At 36.6% G+C, this 14693-nt stretch overlaps 3 protein-coding genes across 3 annotated transcripts; 2 read left to right on the forward strand and 1 right to left on the reverse strand.

The window, feature by feature from the left end:
* The first annotated feature begins 1852 nt into the window (after positions 1 to 1852).
* LOC110735641 (DEAD-box ATP-dependent RNA helicase 39-like) lies at positions 1853 to 11012 on the forward strand. The gene is made up of 9 exons (XM_021915831.1): positions 1853 to 2680; positions 3592 to 3687; positions 3799 to 3987; positions 4069 to 4209; positions 4607 to 4747; positions 7306 to 7448; positions 8384 to 8513; positions 8606 to 8654; positions 10117 to 11012. The coding sequence occupies exons 1-9, from the start codon at positions 2111 to 2113 to the stop codon at positions 10683 to 10685; spliced, it is 2028 nt and encodes a 675-aa protein (XP_021771523.1). The 5' UTR covers positions 1853 to 2110; the 3' UTR covers positions 10686 to 11012.
* Positions 11013 to 11065: 53 nt separating this feature from the next.
* Positions 11066 to 11440, reverse strand: LOC110735578. The gene has a single exon (XM_021915768.1). It carries the CDS (start codon positions 11438 to 11440, stop codon positions 11066 to 11068), a length of 375 nt encoding a protein of 124 aa, XP_021771460.1.
* Positions 11441 to 11503: 63 nt separating this feature from the next.
* On the forward strand, positions 11504 to 14359 carry LOC110735579 (heat shock cognate 70 kDa protein-like). Its single transcript, XM_021915769.1, has 3 exons — positions 11504 to 11518; positions 11916 to 12192; positions 12969 to 14359. The coding sequence occupies exons 1-3, from the start codon at positions 11504 to 11506 to the stop codon at positions 14357 to 14359; spliced, it is 1683 nt and encodes a 560-aa protein (XP_021771461.1).
* Positions 14360 to 14693: the final 334 nt, after the last annotated feature.

Here is a 14693-nt window from a genome sequence, read left to right on the forward strand (position 1 = left end):
AACACATAGTAAGAACAATGGGGAGAAACGTATGGTAATTACAAAGGAAATTAAGATAAAAGAGAGAGAAGGCTCCGTAATTGATTGCTCCTTGAATCTAGAGAATAATTAGGGTTTGAGGAAGAAAGATGAAATATTGAAGGAGATATGAGCGTGGGTTTTGATAGTGTTTAATTTTTTTTTAAAACAGAACCTCCAAAACTGCTTTGAGATTTTTTAGGTTTACCGTTTTAGTTTCTCCAAAATAAGTGTAACGTTGTTTTCTAAGCTATTTTACCAAACATTGTTTTGTTTTATTTTGGGAGAAAAAAACAAAAAACGGCAATGATGCCAAACACACCCCAAGTTAATGGTTTTCATTTGCCTCAATTAAAAAAAAAAAAAAGACGCAATTCAATAGCTGACAACCTAGCATGGTCTCTATTTAAATGAATTATTATTATTATTTTTTTTTTTTTTTGTATTGTATATGTTTTGATTAGTGCATCACTTCGACTTATGCATGGTTTACTAACTAGCTTTGACTTTTGAGTATGTAACTATTATTGGATTAATCCCAAATTTTAAGTGCATTTTATAAATTATAACATCAATTCTTTTTTTTTGGGTGATACTCAACACCCGTGATCAAATATTTTTTTTTGGGGGGGGGTGTTAAATACCGCCAACAATTTTTATCAAAATCACCAACATTTAAGGTGAATGGACACCAATACCCTTACTATACCCCCACCCCATCTTCCTCTTCCTCTTTTATTTTTTTCTCTCTCATCACCCATAAGGGCCACAACCACCACATCCAAACCACCATCAACCACAAATAGCAGTTGTACATCAGAGGTGAAGAGAAGCGACGACCGAATGTTGGAGGTGGAAGGATAGCGGCGACGAGGATTGGAGGTGATGAACCGGCATCACGATGATTGGAATTGAAAAACAAGTTCGTCACTTTGCTCTGATCTTTTTTTTTTTTTAATAATCTCCGGCGTTCACCGTGGTCAATCGGCGTGTTAAACTGGTCACCTGAGACGGTAACCGGTTTTGGACGCTGGTCTACCGTGGTCAATCGGCGTGCAAAACCAGTCACCCGGGATGGTAATCGGTTATGGACGCCGGTTACCATGGTCAACCGACGCTGGAAAACGATTATCGTTCCGGGTGACCGGTTTTGCGCACCGGTTGTGCAAGTCGCCGGATTTAAAAGACAATCGCCACCCTCCCGCCGACGAGGGAAGGTGGTGGGTCGTATTTCCGATGACTGATGATTGTTGTTGGTTCTTTTGGGATTTCAACAACAAAAAAGAAATCTGGCACCTCTTGGTGCAGTGGTTGTGGGCAGTGATGGTGGGTGGTGGTGGTCTTGGTTGTAGTGGCGTGGGTGGTGGTCGTGGTGGTGTGAGTGGTGGTGGCAATGGTGGTTGCTTTTGTGGTGGTTGAGTTTGAGGCTTGATGCACTTAGGAGAGAGAAAGCAAAGTGGGGATGAATAAGGGTAATTTTGTCTCTTCATCACTTTTGTTGGTGGTTTGATAAAAAACGTTGGCGGTATTTAGCAATCCACAATATTTTTACTCCCTCCGTCCCTTATTTACATACCTATTTTTCTTGTTGGGGTTTCAAAATTACATGCCTATTTCTATTTAAAGAATGTACTTTTTGACTATATTCCCCTTTTTTATGAGTTGTCATTAACTTTTTTCTTTTTTTTGTATTTTTGATATCATTTTCCAATACTTTATCTCTCCGTCTCTTCAATGATTACCAATTACCTTTTCTTTCTCCCTATATCTCTCTAACCCCACATGCATATTTGTACTTTCCAATAATGACTTTTAAGTTCCTTAATTCTCGTGTAAGATGAGAAGTAGGCATGTAAAAGGGACGGTGGAAGTACATGATTGCTCTTACCGCTCTTAAACTTTAAAACTAGGTTAAATAAGGTCAAAGTTCTAGGAGTAAAAATGTAAAATGATGTATTGGTCTAAAAAAAAAAATATGAAGAATTGGTGAAGGGATGACAAAGAAAAAGCTCACTCTTAGCTCTCATCTATAGTATCATCGATTCATCGTGGTACACATAATCCTCAACCTGCAAACGAGGAAGAAGCAAACATGGGAGGAACAGGAAGAACCATTCTCACACTTTCTCTCTCCTCCAATCTATTATCTCGCTCCCTTTTCTCTTTAACATCTAAACATTGTTGCTCACTTCGCAAACTCACTTACCCTCACAGGGTTTTACTAGGGTTTAGGCCTCTTTGCTCCTCTTCTTCTTCTTCCATTACCACTGTTGAAGCTGCTTCAGAACTCTCTAACCCCACCAAACAATCGATCCTTCTTGAAAAGTTAAGGGTTAGACACCTCAAGGATGTCCCTAAAACCCCAGAAATCAAAACCCCATCTCCAAAATCTGCTTCTAATTTGGTTAATAATGGTGAATTTGAAGAGGGTTTTAACCAAAATTCAAAGAAAAAAGGGGGTGGTGCTAATAGTTTGGCTTCAAATTTTAGTGAGTTGGGGTTGAGTGAAGAGGTAATTGCTGCTTTGGAAGAAATGGGTATTTCTGTTCCTACTGAAATTCAATGTATTGGTATTCCTGCTGTTCTTGAAGGGAATAGTGTGGTTTTAGGGTCTCATACTGGGTCTGGCAAGACTTTGGCTTATATGTTGCCCATTGTTCAGGTGAAGATTTTAAGCTCAATTTTTAGTTTCTTTGATTGTTCTATTGGTAATTTGATGTGGGTATTACTCGAAATGATGTGTTTGATTATTGTACGGTTTACAACGGGTGTATTGCTTACTACAAAATTAGCCACACCCCTATTTATATAGAAATCACCTCCTCTGTGAGGTTTAGTTTATGTGAATTGGGAATATTGTATGAAGTATAATACACCTGTTGTATTACTCTAAGTTTTTGCTATTTGTTTAATGTGCAGTCATAGAGAATTCGGAATGTCATAGTTAGTAATTTTTATAGTCCTAATTCTCTTAGTTTAGTACAGTGGACGGTTATATTTGATGGTGTCATGGTGCTATTTGTTAGAATTGTGAAACTCATTAATTGGAGTGTATTGTTAGATATATAAATACTATATCTGTAACAAGAATAGCTTATGATTTTGGGGGGGGGGGGGGTGGGGGGGGGGTGGGTGGGAGCAGAGGGCAGAGAGGAGGTCTCATACTTTGTATTAGTTTCTTTACAATGCTTTCAGTAGGTAGATTTGTATTTGGGTTTGATGAGACAACAGCAAACACTAAATTGATAAACCCAATATTTGGGGTTTTGATGACACCTTTTCACAACTTTTTTAAAACAGAATTTTGTTACCTTTCTAAATGGCTTGGTACCAATACCAAGATTTGACTACTCGTTATCCTTGATTATAAACTTTTTTGACCCACAGTATATCTGTATCTTTTTCATGTTACCGAGAGTTTTTCTAATTCTGCATTATGCTGACCAGAAGTCATATTTGCTTCAATTTGTGAATTATGATGCAAGTTTAGCTGTTTAGTCCAATTTTTTTTTTTTCAGCTAAAGTGCTACATGCTTTATGCTATTATTGGCTAATGATACTAAAACTTATTAGCTATTGAGGCGAGATGAAGATATCTCAGGCATCCGGATTAAACCCAGGCGTCCACGAGCTGTTGTCCTTAGTCCTACAAGGGAGCTTTCTGAACAGGTACTTCATTCTCTAACATTCAGAATTTTTGATCACTAAACTAGATTTTGAATGATATATCTGTTCTTATGAGTATGGACTTTTATTCTAGACCTTGGGTTGGTTTTACAGGTATTCCGTGTGGCAAAGTCCATCAGTCATCATGCTCGTTTCAGGTCTATTATGGTAAGTGGTGGTGGTCGTTTACGACCCCAGGAAGACTCACTTAATGTCCCCATAGATATGGTAGTTGGCACCCCAGGGAGGATTTTACAACATATTGAGGATGGTAATATGGTCTATGGTGATATCAAATATGTGGTAAGTATATTTATATAAATGAATTATTGACTTCCTTGAGTTTAGACTCGCTTATAACAATGACTTTAACAAATATGTCAGGTTTTGGATGAGGCAGACACCATGTTTGATCATGGCTTCGGTCCTGATATTCGTAAGTTTCTTGCCCCGCTCAAGAATCGTGCATCTAAACCTAATGACCCTGGGTTTCAAACCGTCTTAGTTGCTGCAACAATGACAAAGGTATGTTCTTTATTGATGTTACTGGGTTTGTTAAAAGTTCCACTGTTCACTTTTTCCTTTTGGTTATTGATGTTTTCCTCTGATGCATGGAAAATTAATGTTGATATCTTAATAATAATAAAAAAAAGGAGTTCAAATGATTAAGATATCATGTAAAAGCAGCCAAGATAGTTTTGTGAAAATTGCTTTGCTATCCCAACAACGTCAATACGCCATAGTGTTAGTGTACCTTCCTTGACTCTGGATGATTGCTGCGTTAAAGTTTGACTATATTGTTGGTTGAGTTTTGTTACAATGTCTACTTTCTGGAATTTGTTTGGGGATACACAAGTTAACAGCAAGTTATGCAACCTTTAGATTCATATTGTTTCGCTACTAATAAGTTATTGGATTAAAGGCAGTTCAAACGCTGGTTGATGAGGAATTTCAAGGCGTTACACATTTGCGCACTTCAACGCTACATAAAAAGGTTGCATCTGCTCGTCATGATTTTATAAGACTTGCAGGAGCTGAGAACAAGCTGGAAGCGCTGTTACAGGTTTGTTTTTTCATGTGATATTACCTCCCTCTTGATGATATTAATTCTGCATCTTGCTTTATATAAGGTTATATAACTTATGTTAGTATTCCTACATTTTTTTTGGGGTTTTGTCTCTCAAAATTATGCATCCCACTGGCTTGCTGTAAATATCAACATATGTTTTTTTTGATCCTTTTGTTTCCGAAGAATAAGCTGTTTTAACATTCTTTGGACTTCCCTGCAAAAATGTGATCATGGAAGCCCAGCTAACTTTATGTGTAAACAAACTTCAAATTAGTTCCTGGATTTGGAAGACTTGGGTTGCTCTATCTAAAGCAATGACATCCCTTGAGCTCTTAGTGATCACTTAAGTTTTTGCAAATTAAAAAACCTAGGGGTATACTGTTTTTTCAGACTTAAACCTCTGTAGGAGGTGCTACTTGGAGTCTCAGATTCTTCACTTGGCAGAGGGTCTTGCGCATGGTACTTATGGGATATGACGTTTTGGCTGTATTTGGCATGATGCCCTAGATTCTGAGGTCTGGGAGAGAAAAAAAGACAGCGCGAAATGTAGTACCTGAACTCCAATTATGAGTGAGGCATGTTGTCAGGTGGCATAATGGGAAAGGATTTAAATTTTGACCTTCAAGTCTATTCTAGGAAGACTTTAAGATGTAGAAAATCCAAAGTTGGGCCCAGTTATGATAGGTTTTATCCATGTAAACCTAAAGAATTATTTTTATTAATTATTGAGTTACAAAAAATTTTGGGACTAAGGCTTTGTTGTTGTAAATATCATTTTAGGAATTTGATTCTTTCATTCTTTATGTTAGGAACAATATGTCGTTATTTTATCTAGTTTATCTTGGTTTAGGGAACGTTTTATAATAACTAAATCATTTAAATGATTGCACGAAGGTTATTGTTAGGTTAGAGGTACCACGATACCACCCAAAAAAAAAAACACTGTGATAGGCTAATAGCTAAAAGTTTGCGTAGTTAAAACAAATTTGAAATTGAGATTTCTTCAGGTTCATGCCGTACATTTCATTGTTTGTAGCTCACTTATTTATGTGCAGTTTTCCATTTGGTCTTACTTTGCTTGTGATTTACTTGCTTTCTGCTTTTTTAGTGCATCAATCTGCTTTATGAGGTCTATAAATGTGAATCAATTTGAGCTTGTGTAATGCATTTCTTTTGATTGTGTAATCATGAACAATGACCTCAAGTGCCCTATGGTGGCTGATGACAATGACCCTAATTTGATTTCATTCTATTATTCTTGCTTTGAACATGATAATCCCTTTCCACATACTTATAATTGTTTCTGATGTTATTGTTACAAACATGTCCCATATGTCCAAAAACCCACCTGCCCAAAGCCACACAAAAGTATTCAATGTATGTGCATGCATTGCTTGCTGTAGATTTAAATTCTAGGTGGGTGGAACCTGGAAGCATGTGAATGCTCAAAAGCCAAATATCATTTCCATCTTGCCAGTTTGAGCGCTAAAAAAACCCGGCATGGATTAGATCTCGTTGGGGTTAGTCTTGTACACACTTTTGTTTCTTTGTGGCCTATGTCTAGTGGGCACTAGTGAAAGTTTGAGAGGGAAATTGAAAGGGGCTAATATGTGAGAGTTGAGTTTGAATACATCAAAGTCACAAGCTGATAGGAAGGCATAGATTTGATCAAAGATCATATCTTAGTTGATTAAATGGTGACTGGTAAAGAAGCTTAACTTGGATGTGAAGGCTAAGTAAAGAGGCTTATTTGATGTTATAAAGCATGGTGCAAGAATTGCTTCAAGGTGCAACAATCATTATGTTAGAAAATTGATCTATGTCACTCTTAAAGGTCACCGTGCGAACAAGCATGACTAAAACTAAAAGGCCTAAGAAACATTAAAAATTTTACGAAGTAGATAGGGCACTAGACTAAGAATTTATCACCCGTTTTTCAGCTTACATTTTTTGATTTAGTGAGATTTGTTTTTTTTTTTTTTTTTCCCACTGAATAATTTGTAACAGAAGGGAAACTTTTGTTGTTCATTTTCCTCTGAAATGGAGGATTACAAGTAGCCAAAGTAGGTCTCATGACTCATGATGACTTCAAATTTCATCATCTATCAAGTGCCTTTTTGGCTATTATGCTCTTGATCATGCTTCCCTAGAGTAAACTTTATGGCGTTCATGCAATAATTTCAATCCTTTAGGTGTAAGATGTTAGCATTTAACCTTTTTTTCTACTTCCAAGTGAATGAAATAACAGATTTTTTTTTTTTTCGGAAGATAGGCCAGCACAATGATTCTTAGAATAGCTGAAGAAAGGAGATTTTTCACTAGAGGATAGCCTATTTTCCTGCTTACCAGCTGGCCTGCCTTTATTTTTTCTCTTGGATTTTACTGCTCTTATGTAAAGACCTCAAAGGAATAAACTATTTGAGAATTTTTGGGCCTTTTGTGGGGATGGGATCTTAAGTGCTTAGTTGTATATCTGATACCACATCTAATTCATCTGAATTCAGAAGTGTTGTAATGGATTGCACTCATTTTTCGTTTTATTGTCAATGCAGGTTCTTGAACCTAGCCTGTCCAAAGGAAATAAAGTCATGGTCTTCTGTAATACTTTGGATTCAAGTCGTGCTGTCGATCACTTCCTTCGTGAAAATCAAATCTATACAGTTAATTATCATGGAGAAGTCCCTGCAGAACAAAGGTAAGGCAAACAGTTCTAACTTTGGAGTAGATATTTGTAATTAATGGAAGTGCATCATCATATGACTAAACATGAAAAGAAAAAACCTTAGGTTCTATCTTAATTAATAGCAGTTTTCATAAGTGTCAGTTTCTTTTAGTGTATCAAGTGGTTGATTGTATGACTTTGTCATGAGTTTGCTGGAAGCTCCTTTCTGGAGCATCTCTATGTGGCCAAATTGTCCATATTCCAGCATAATACAGATGGAATTAATTTTCTGAAGCCTATTTTAGTGATTATGCTCTTGTTCCACTTCATTGGGTTTATTGAATCATTTGATGAGAATCTAAAGCTGAAAATCGCTTGCTACACCAATACTTTGGGACAATGTTTACAATCTGGGGATATAAACAAGACATGCTGCAACCAGAAAATTTCTTTGCTTGTTCCTCCCATATTTAATTTTTTAGGGAGGGGTGGATTTAGAATGGCAAGTAATGCAAATATTTTTTTGGGAATCATTTTTGCGCACACTTGGAAGGCTTGATATTCACAGAAAAATAGTGCTAGTTCTACCTTTTTTCCTGAATATTGTATATGCTTTCCTTGAATGCATTGTCTAGGTCTCTAGGAGGGAACTGTTTATTCTTAGAGGCATTGTGATATTGACTGCTGAAAAAAATATGCTTTTTATGGAAGAATCTAAATTCAAATGTTCTTTGGATTCTTATTTTAGGCAACCCAAACTAGCCTACCATTGCTCATCACGATACATGTATAGTTGTTAGACTCAGTTATTTCATGAAAAAATTGTATGTTTGGGCCCATGATGAAGTGTCCATACTTGTGTCAATTCCCCACCCACAATTATATTTCTTGCTTCCAGTTTTAGAACTGCCATGTTAAACTCGTACATTAATTGGATTATTCACTCATTTCTTTGATTCTTGATCTAGGGTTGAGAATCTCAAAAAATTTAAAGATGAAGATGGTGATTGTCCCACTTTGGTCTGCACTGATCTGGCTGCTAGGGGACTGGACTTGGATGTGGACCATGTTATCATGTTTGACTTTCCTAAGAATTCTGTGAGTATGAGAGCATAGTGTTTGCTTTCTATTTGTTATTTGGAGTCTCTCTTCCCTTCCAAATTATTTAATCTCAATCAACAATTGTGCAGGTTGATTATCTCCATCGCACTGGAAGAACTGCACGTATGGGTGCAAAAGGTACCTAAAAACTGTAACTGAAATTGATAATTGATTTTCCAATTTGATGAATGTTTTGCCTAAACGTGGAAAGGCCTGTTCTCTTGTATATATCTTAGTATTGATTTTCATTCATGTTGTTACTAGTAATATCTGTTTAGTTGGATGTGTGAAATACATAGGGGAAGGCCTTTAATCATATGGCCTTTCAATATTGTGGATCTGTTGCTAGCAGGTAATGACCAGAGGTCAGTTCTTATTGTCTATGACCATTTGGATGGGGATTGAGGGATGCTGCTTCTAATTGTTTGGTCTTTCAAGCCGGAGGGGTCCAGCCTAAAGATTTTTTGTAGGTCTCTGGCTGACCTGACTTGGCCACAGGCTTCCCACGAAGCTGTCAAGTACACATGTTTTCTTTTAGAAAGAGAAAAAAATAATAGCTAAGGACAAACCACCTTTGAGTCCAAACACCATCTTAACAATTACGTAGTATATAGTGGATTAAGTTTTACTGCTTTTGAGTGAATAATTGAATATTGGGTCTTCAGTTAGCTTTATCCCTTTATTGTTTGGTTTAGTTTTAGCCCTTTATTGGAGAATGTGCCTGATTCTCTGCTGTCATTTCAGATTGTTTTGGGTTTAGCTTTTTGTCCAGCACAACAAATTTGTAGTGGAATTATAAAAATATAAATTTTGAAACTTGAAAGTTGGAGCTAACTATGGCAATCATGGCCTAAAAAAAGGACCTTTTAGAGGACTTGTGTTCTTTATATCGTTGTACTTGGTACTCTTGTAAACAGATTTTCCTCCGTTCTCTTGTAATCTATAAATTAACTTTTTTAAATCTAAAAATAATTATGAAACCAATGGCCAACGCTCTACTTCATCGTTACATGCACTCAACCACAATAGTGGTGTTTGGACTGTCCTATTTTCTTTTGGGTTCAGCTAAGTATCGAAGTGATCCACATTACATAATTAAAAATTTAACAAGGGTATCTGAGGTTAAACATGGTGCTGCATCAAGCAGTCCATGCCATATTCGTTAGTGTCCTATGAGTAAGAAGCTCAATGCATGGTTTTAAGGTGTGCCTTACTTGAAGGGGCTGAGTTTTAAATGATCATTAGATTAGGCATTCTATTGGATAGTGTAGAAGTACAATCAGTGGTTCTTGTCTTTTGGATTGCTCAATATTTGATATATGGCTTGATTTTCCTACGACTGTTGCAAGGACTTGACAGAACCTAGAAAGTGTGATCTTGATATGAATTTATAAACTTGCTTTGCTTATGTTGTTATGTGGATACCTGGATATTAATTGTAGTCAATTATCTGATTTGCTGATGAATACTCTTGCGTTCATCCCTTGTTATCACGGTAAGATATTCTCTCTCTTGCTTTGTGTGTGTGACTGTGTGAGTATGTTCAATATAACCTTGATGATGATTGATCTCATTCTTATTTTGTACATTTTCTTATTAGGGAAAGTAACCAGTTTGGTTGCCAAGAGGGATGTGCCATTGGCCACGCGAATTGAGGAGGCTATCAAGAAAAATGAGTGCTTGGAATCCCTCAGTGTAGATAGCGTAAGGAGGGATATTGCTAGGACGCGTATAAGTCAACAGCTAGGAAGTAATGTGAAGGTCATTAGGACTTCTGCTTTGAAAAGCAGAGGCCGAGCTGCTCCAGAAAAATCCACAGGTCCTGGCAAAAACAGTAGTAGAGCTGCTCCAGCAAAGTCCACAGTTGTGCCTGGTAAAAGCAGTAGTAGACCTGCTTCTGCAAAATCCTCCGGTATGGCGGGAAAAAGGTTTGCTACTCAGGCATCTGAAAGGAAAAGCTCCGGTGGAAAATTCGGAAAAGCAGCTATTCAGTCTAAAGGAAAATATGAAAAAGCAACAAGTCAGTCGAAACCAAAATCTGGTAAAGTAGTTGGTCAGTTCAAACCTACAAAGAAAGCTGTCAAGGGTTCAAAGTTTACAAGCGCAACTACCTCAAACAGACCCTCTAAGATAAGTGTTGTTGGATTTCGAGGACGAAGTTCTTCCTAGGTGACAAAAATTTGATTGAAATTTTGTTAACTGTAACTTTTTGGTTGAGAGACAGGGGGTGGGGGGGGGGGGGTTAAGGTAGTTATAATGTTATTTGTAAATTAGAAGAATTATTGTCAAGTTATGGGTTAGAGTTTGCAACATACTTCTAGCAATTCGCTATATAATACAGAGTATTGGTTCAACACTAATCGATATATAGATTATATCAGCGTAAAATGATTTATTGCTGATGCGGCTATTTTTTAACATCAAGAACAGCTTGTAAATAAATACAGAAGAGATTTCTGGGTGAAATGAAATACAGAGTTTCAGTGTTAAATGAAATTGATTAGCATGCACATCAAGTCTCATCAGTTTACAAAGTTGATAGCAAACGTTTACTTCCAAGTTAGAGCAAGTCGAGCAGGCTTGTTTGGTGTGACGGTATTTCCAGCAGAGTCGTAAATGATGACCCCAGAATAATCAGGTAACTGGCATTTGCCTCCCATGAGTATGTTCTTTTGCCAAACAGGTCCTGATACATATTGGTTCTCCCCTGCCTCTGTGGGACTATATATCATCCCTTCATTGTGAAGCTGCTGTATAACAGGCTCATTGCCCCTGTTCGTGTAGCAAGCACTCCACCGTCGCCACCTCCTGGAGTGAGATGCACACATAAAAAGCGTAAAGGCACAGAAGAAAAGGGTGAGAGCAGCAAATCCAGTTTGAGGCATACTGAAGGAAAAATTCACTGCTGAGAGAAGGCGAGCCATGACTAAGTCTAAGAGGGTAGAGGTGTATCATATGTCAAGTTTATGAGTTTCTTATTTATAATGATGGGTGAATCAGAGGTTCCATATGCATATAGTATTGTGGCGTAGTTGCTATTTTTAAAAACCAACAAGTGGGTTTGTTGAAGTATTAGGAGTTTGGATAAACCTAACTAATTTAAGATCAAACTTTGTTATTTATTTTTTTGTTTGTTTATTTATGTGGATTAAGTTCCTATGAAGAGTGGTTTTGGTACAAGGTTTTGGATTTGTTGCTAATCACCTAACCACGCTAGATAAAGGGTGAGTGTACAAGGTTTGGATTTGTTGAATATGATAGAAAAGATTGATAACAAGATATACACAAAAACATACATAATTTTCTATGATGGATATCAAAACAAACATATCACATACCAGATATCACCATCCTTTCTAGTATTTTTTTTTTTCCCTCTTTTCTTTTTTTTTTTTGAAGAATTTTTTCCCCCTCTTTCTAAACATCAATATCACATATTACCAAAAAAAAAAAAAAAAGGTGGGGAAAAGAAAAAGAGAATGTCCGGCAATAGGAATCGATCTGGAGACAACATACTCATGTGTTGGTGTATGGCAGCACAGCCGTGTTGAAATAATAATCAATGATCAAGGAAACAGAACGACACCATCTTGTGTTGCTTTCAATCAAACCCAACGTCTTGTTGGCGAGGCTGCTAAAAATCAGGCTACTTCTAATCCTATTAATACTATTTTTGGTTCGTTTTTACTATCATGTATTCATGTTACAATTTAATTTTGCTTCGTTTTGATGAACTTTTGAACATTAGTTTTGGTTACGGTTGATTTTCTTAACGTGTGCAATGTGCCAAATATATGAATAGCATGATTATTGTTGAAATTATTTTCATTAAAATTTTTTTAGGGAATTATTTTCATTAAATAAATACAAATAAATATTTAATGTACACTAGCATTACTAAACAATCCATAATTATGTTTTACTAGACTGATTTTCTAATGTGTGCCCTTATGTCAATAGCATGCATTTTAGAATAAACTAATTAATAACAGTTGATTTTTGTTGAGGGTAAATAATCTTAATTATTATTGTTGATTAACTGAAACTTATTGTTGTTGATTATAGCTAATATTATTTATTGTACACTAGCACTACTGCACGTATAATCTATATGTTGATTTTTCTAATATGTGCCCAATGTATGTAATATCATCTACGTTAAATCAAACTAACCCAAGTTAACAATCAGACGATCTGTAATGGGTGAGAAGTGACATATACTCTAAAAAGCACATTAACTACTTGTGTATTGTTACAAAAGTTTATACTTTTCTCCGTTTCATAAATATTGCAACAAAAGCTCTCACATTTTGTCAAAGTTTTGCAATTTTTTTTTTTTTGAAGACAGTTTTGAATTTATTTTGATACAAACGAAGTATTTCAAATATTGATGCAATAGCTGTGATTATATTTGTCAATTTCTAATATATATTTCACTGAAATAAATTACAGATGCAAAGAGGCTTATTGGCAGAAGATTCACTGATGAAGTAGTGCAGAATGACATGAAACTCTGGTCTTTTAAGGTTATTTCCGCGTCTGAAGACAACAAACCTGTAATTGTAGTCACCTATAGAGGCGAAGAAAAGCAGTTTGCTGCTGAGGAGATCTCTTCAATGGTCCTGATGAAGATGAAACAGACTGCAGAGACCTACCTTGGCTCGGAAGTGAAAAATGCTGTTGTCACTGTCCCTGCTTATTTCAATGATTCCCAGCGTCAGGCAACAAGAGATGCCGGTACCATTGCTGGACTCAACGTCATGCGCATTATCAATGAACCAACGGCTGCTGCCATTGCCTATGGTCTTGACAAGATGGGCAGTGATAAGAAAGAGACGGCTAAGAATGTGTTAGTTTTTGATCTTGGAGGTGGGACATTTGATGTATCTTTGGTTAGAATTGGTAAACAGGCTTGTGAAGTGAAAGCAGTTAACGGAGACACCCATCTTGGTGGTGAGGATTTTGACAGTAGAATGGTTGATTACTTTGTGTCTCAATTTAAAAGAAAACATAACAAGGACATTAGTGGAGATCGCAGAGCTATTGGGAGGTTGAGATCTGCTTGTGAGAGGGCGAAAAGGATGTTGTCATCAACTACCGAGACTAGTGTTGATGTTGATTGTCTCTACGAGGGTATTGATTTTTATTCGACCATCTCCCGTGCCAGGTTTGAAAGGTTGAACCTGGATTTGTTTACTAATTGTATAAATCCTGTTAAGAAATGTCTGGAAGACGCCAAGATGAAAAAGACTAGTGTTGATGATGTTGTTCTTGTTGGTGGGTCATGTAGGATTCCAAAGGTTCAGGAATTATTGAAAGATTTCTTCAATGGGAAGGAGTTTTGCCAAAGCATTAACCCGGATGAGGCTGTTGCATATGGTGCTGCGGTTCAAGCTGCAATCTTGAGCGGTACACATAACAATAGGGACTTTACTCTAGTAGATGTAACTCCTTTGTCCCTTGGGGTTAAGCTTTATTATGGTGAGATGTGTATTTTGATCCCAAGAAATTCTAGCATTCCAGTGAAAAAGTCGACTACTCTTTACAATGCAGATAACGATACAACCGTTCATGTTCGTGTATTCGAAGGTGAGAGACCCATCGCCTTAGACAACAACTTCTTAGGTATGTTTGAACTGCACAATATCCCTTCAGCACGGATAGGTAGCCAAAAATTTGATGTCTGCTTTGAAATGGACAATGATGGTATCCTTACAGTGTCAGCGCAGCATATAGGCACTATCAAGCAGGAGAGTGAGACCCAGAAATGCATGTTAATAGTCTTGTTTAATGCCAACAATCTAAAAAGACCGAAAACATACTTTCAGAAAATTAATCTGTAACTACTGATTCATCTATATGTGCACCGCGCACGGCCATAGACAGAAGATTATACATGCATGTTAAGTGTAGTCACTCGCTTGCCATCACAATCTAACATATCAAAGCTAATGATTTAGAGACCTAACGAGTAACAACATGAAATAACATGGAAGCAATTCACATTTATAGGAAAATAATTTCTTAATTATAGACAAAACAGATCAGTCCTTTCTGACCACACCATCAATTACTTCAATAAGAAAAAATAAGCTTAAAATCCGCAAATATCCTTAAAAATTCAAGCACAATAACACTAAATATGATATATAAATACCATCTTAAGCACTTTTTATA

Source organism: Chenopodium quinoa, unplaced genomic scaffold, assembly GCF_001683475.1.
Source record: "Chenopodium quinoa cultivar QQ74 unplaced genomic scaffold, ASM168347v1, whole genome shotgun sequence".
Taxonomy (NCBI): domain Eukaryota; kingdom Viridiplantae; phylum Streptophyta; class Magnoliopsida; order Caryophyllales; family Amaranthaceae; genus Chenopodium; species Chenopodium quinoa.

Excerpts from the sequence above, each read along its gene's own strand:
- LOC110735641 (XM_021915831.1), top strand. The coding sequence starts at position 2,111 with ATGGGAGGAACAGGAAGAACCATTCTCACACTTTCTCTCTCCTCCAAT. Across the intron at positions 3,688-3,798 it reads CAAGGGAGCTTTCTGAACAG|GTATTCCGTGTGGCAAAGTC; the intron begins GTACTTCATTCT and ends TTGGTTTTACAG. Across the intron at positions 8,655-10,116 it reads TGCACGTATGGGTGCAAAAG|GGAAAGTAACCAGTTTGGTT; the intron begins GTACCTAAAAAC and ends TTTTCTTATTAG.
- LOC110735578 (XM_021915768.1), bottom strand. The coding sequence starts at position 11,440 with ATGGCTCGCCTTCTCTCAGCAGTGAATTTTTCCTTCAGTATGCCTCAA.
- LOC110735579 (XM_021915769.1), top strand. Across the intron at positions 12,193-12,968 it reads TCCTATTAATACTATTTTTG|ATGCAAAGAGGCTTATTGGC; the intron begins GTTCGTTTTTAC and ends AATAAATTACAG.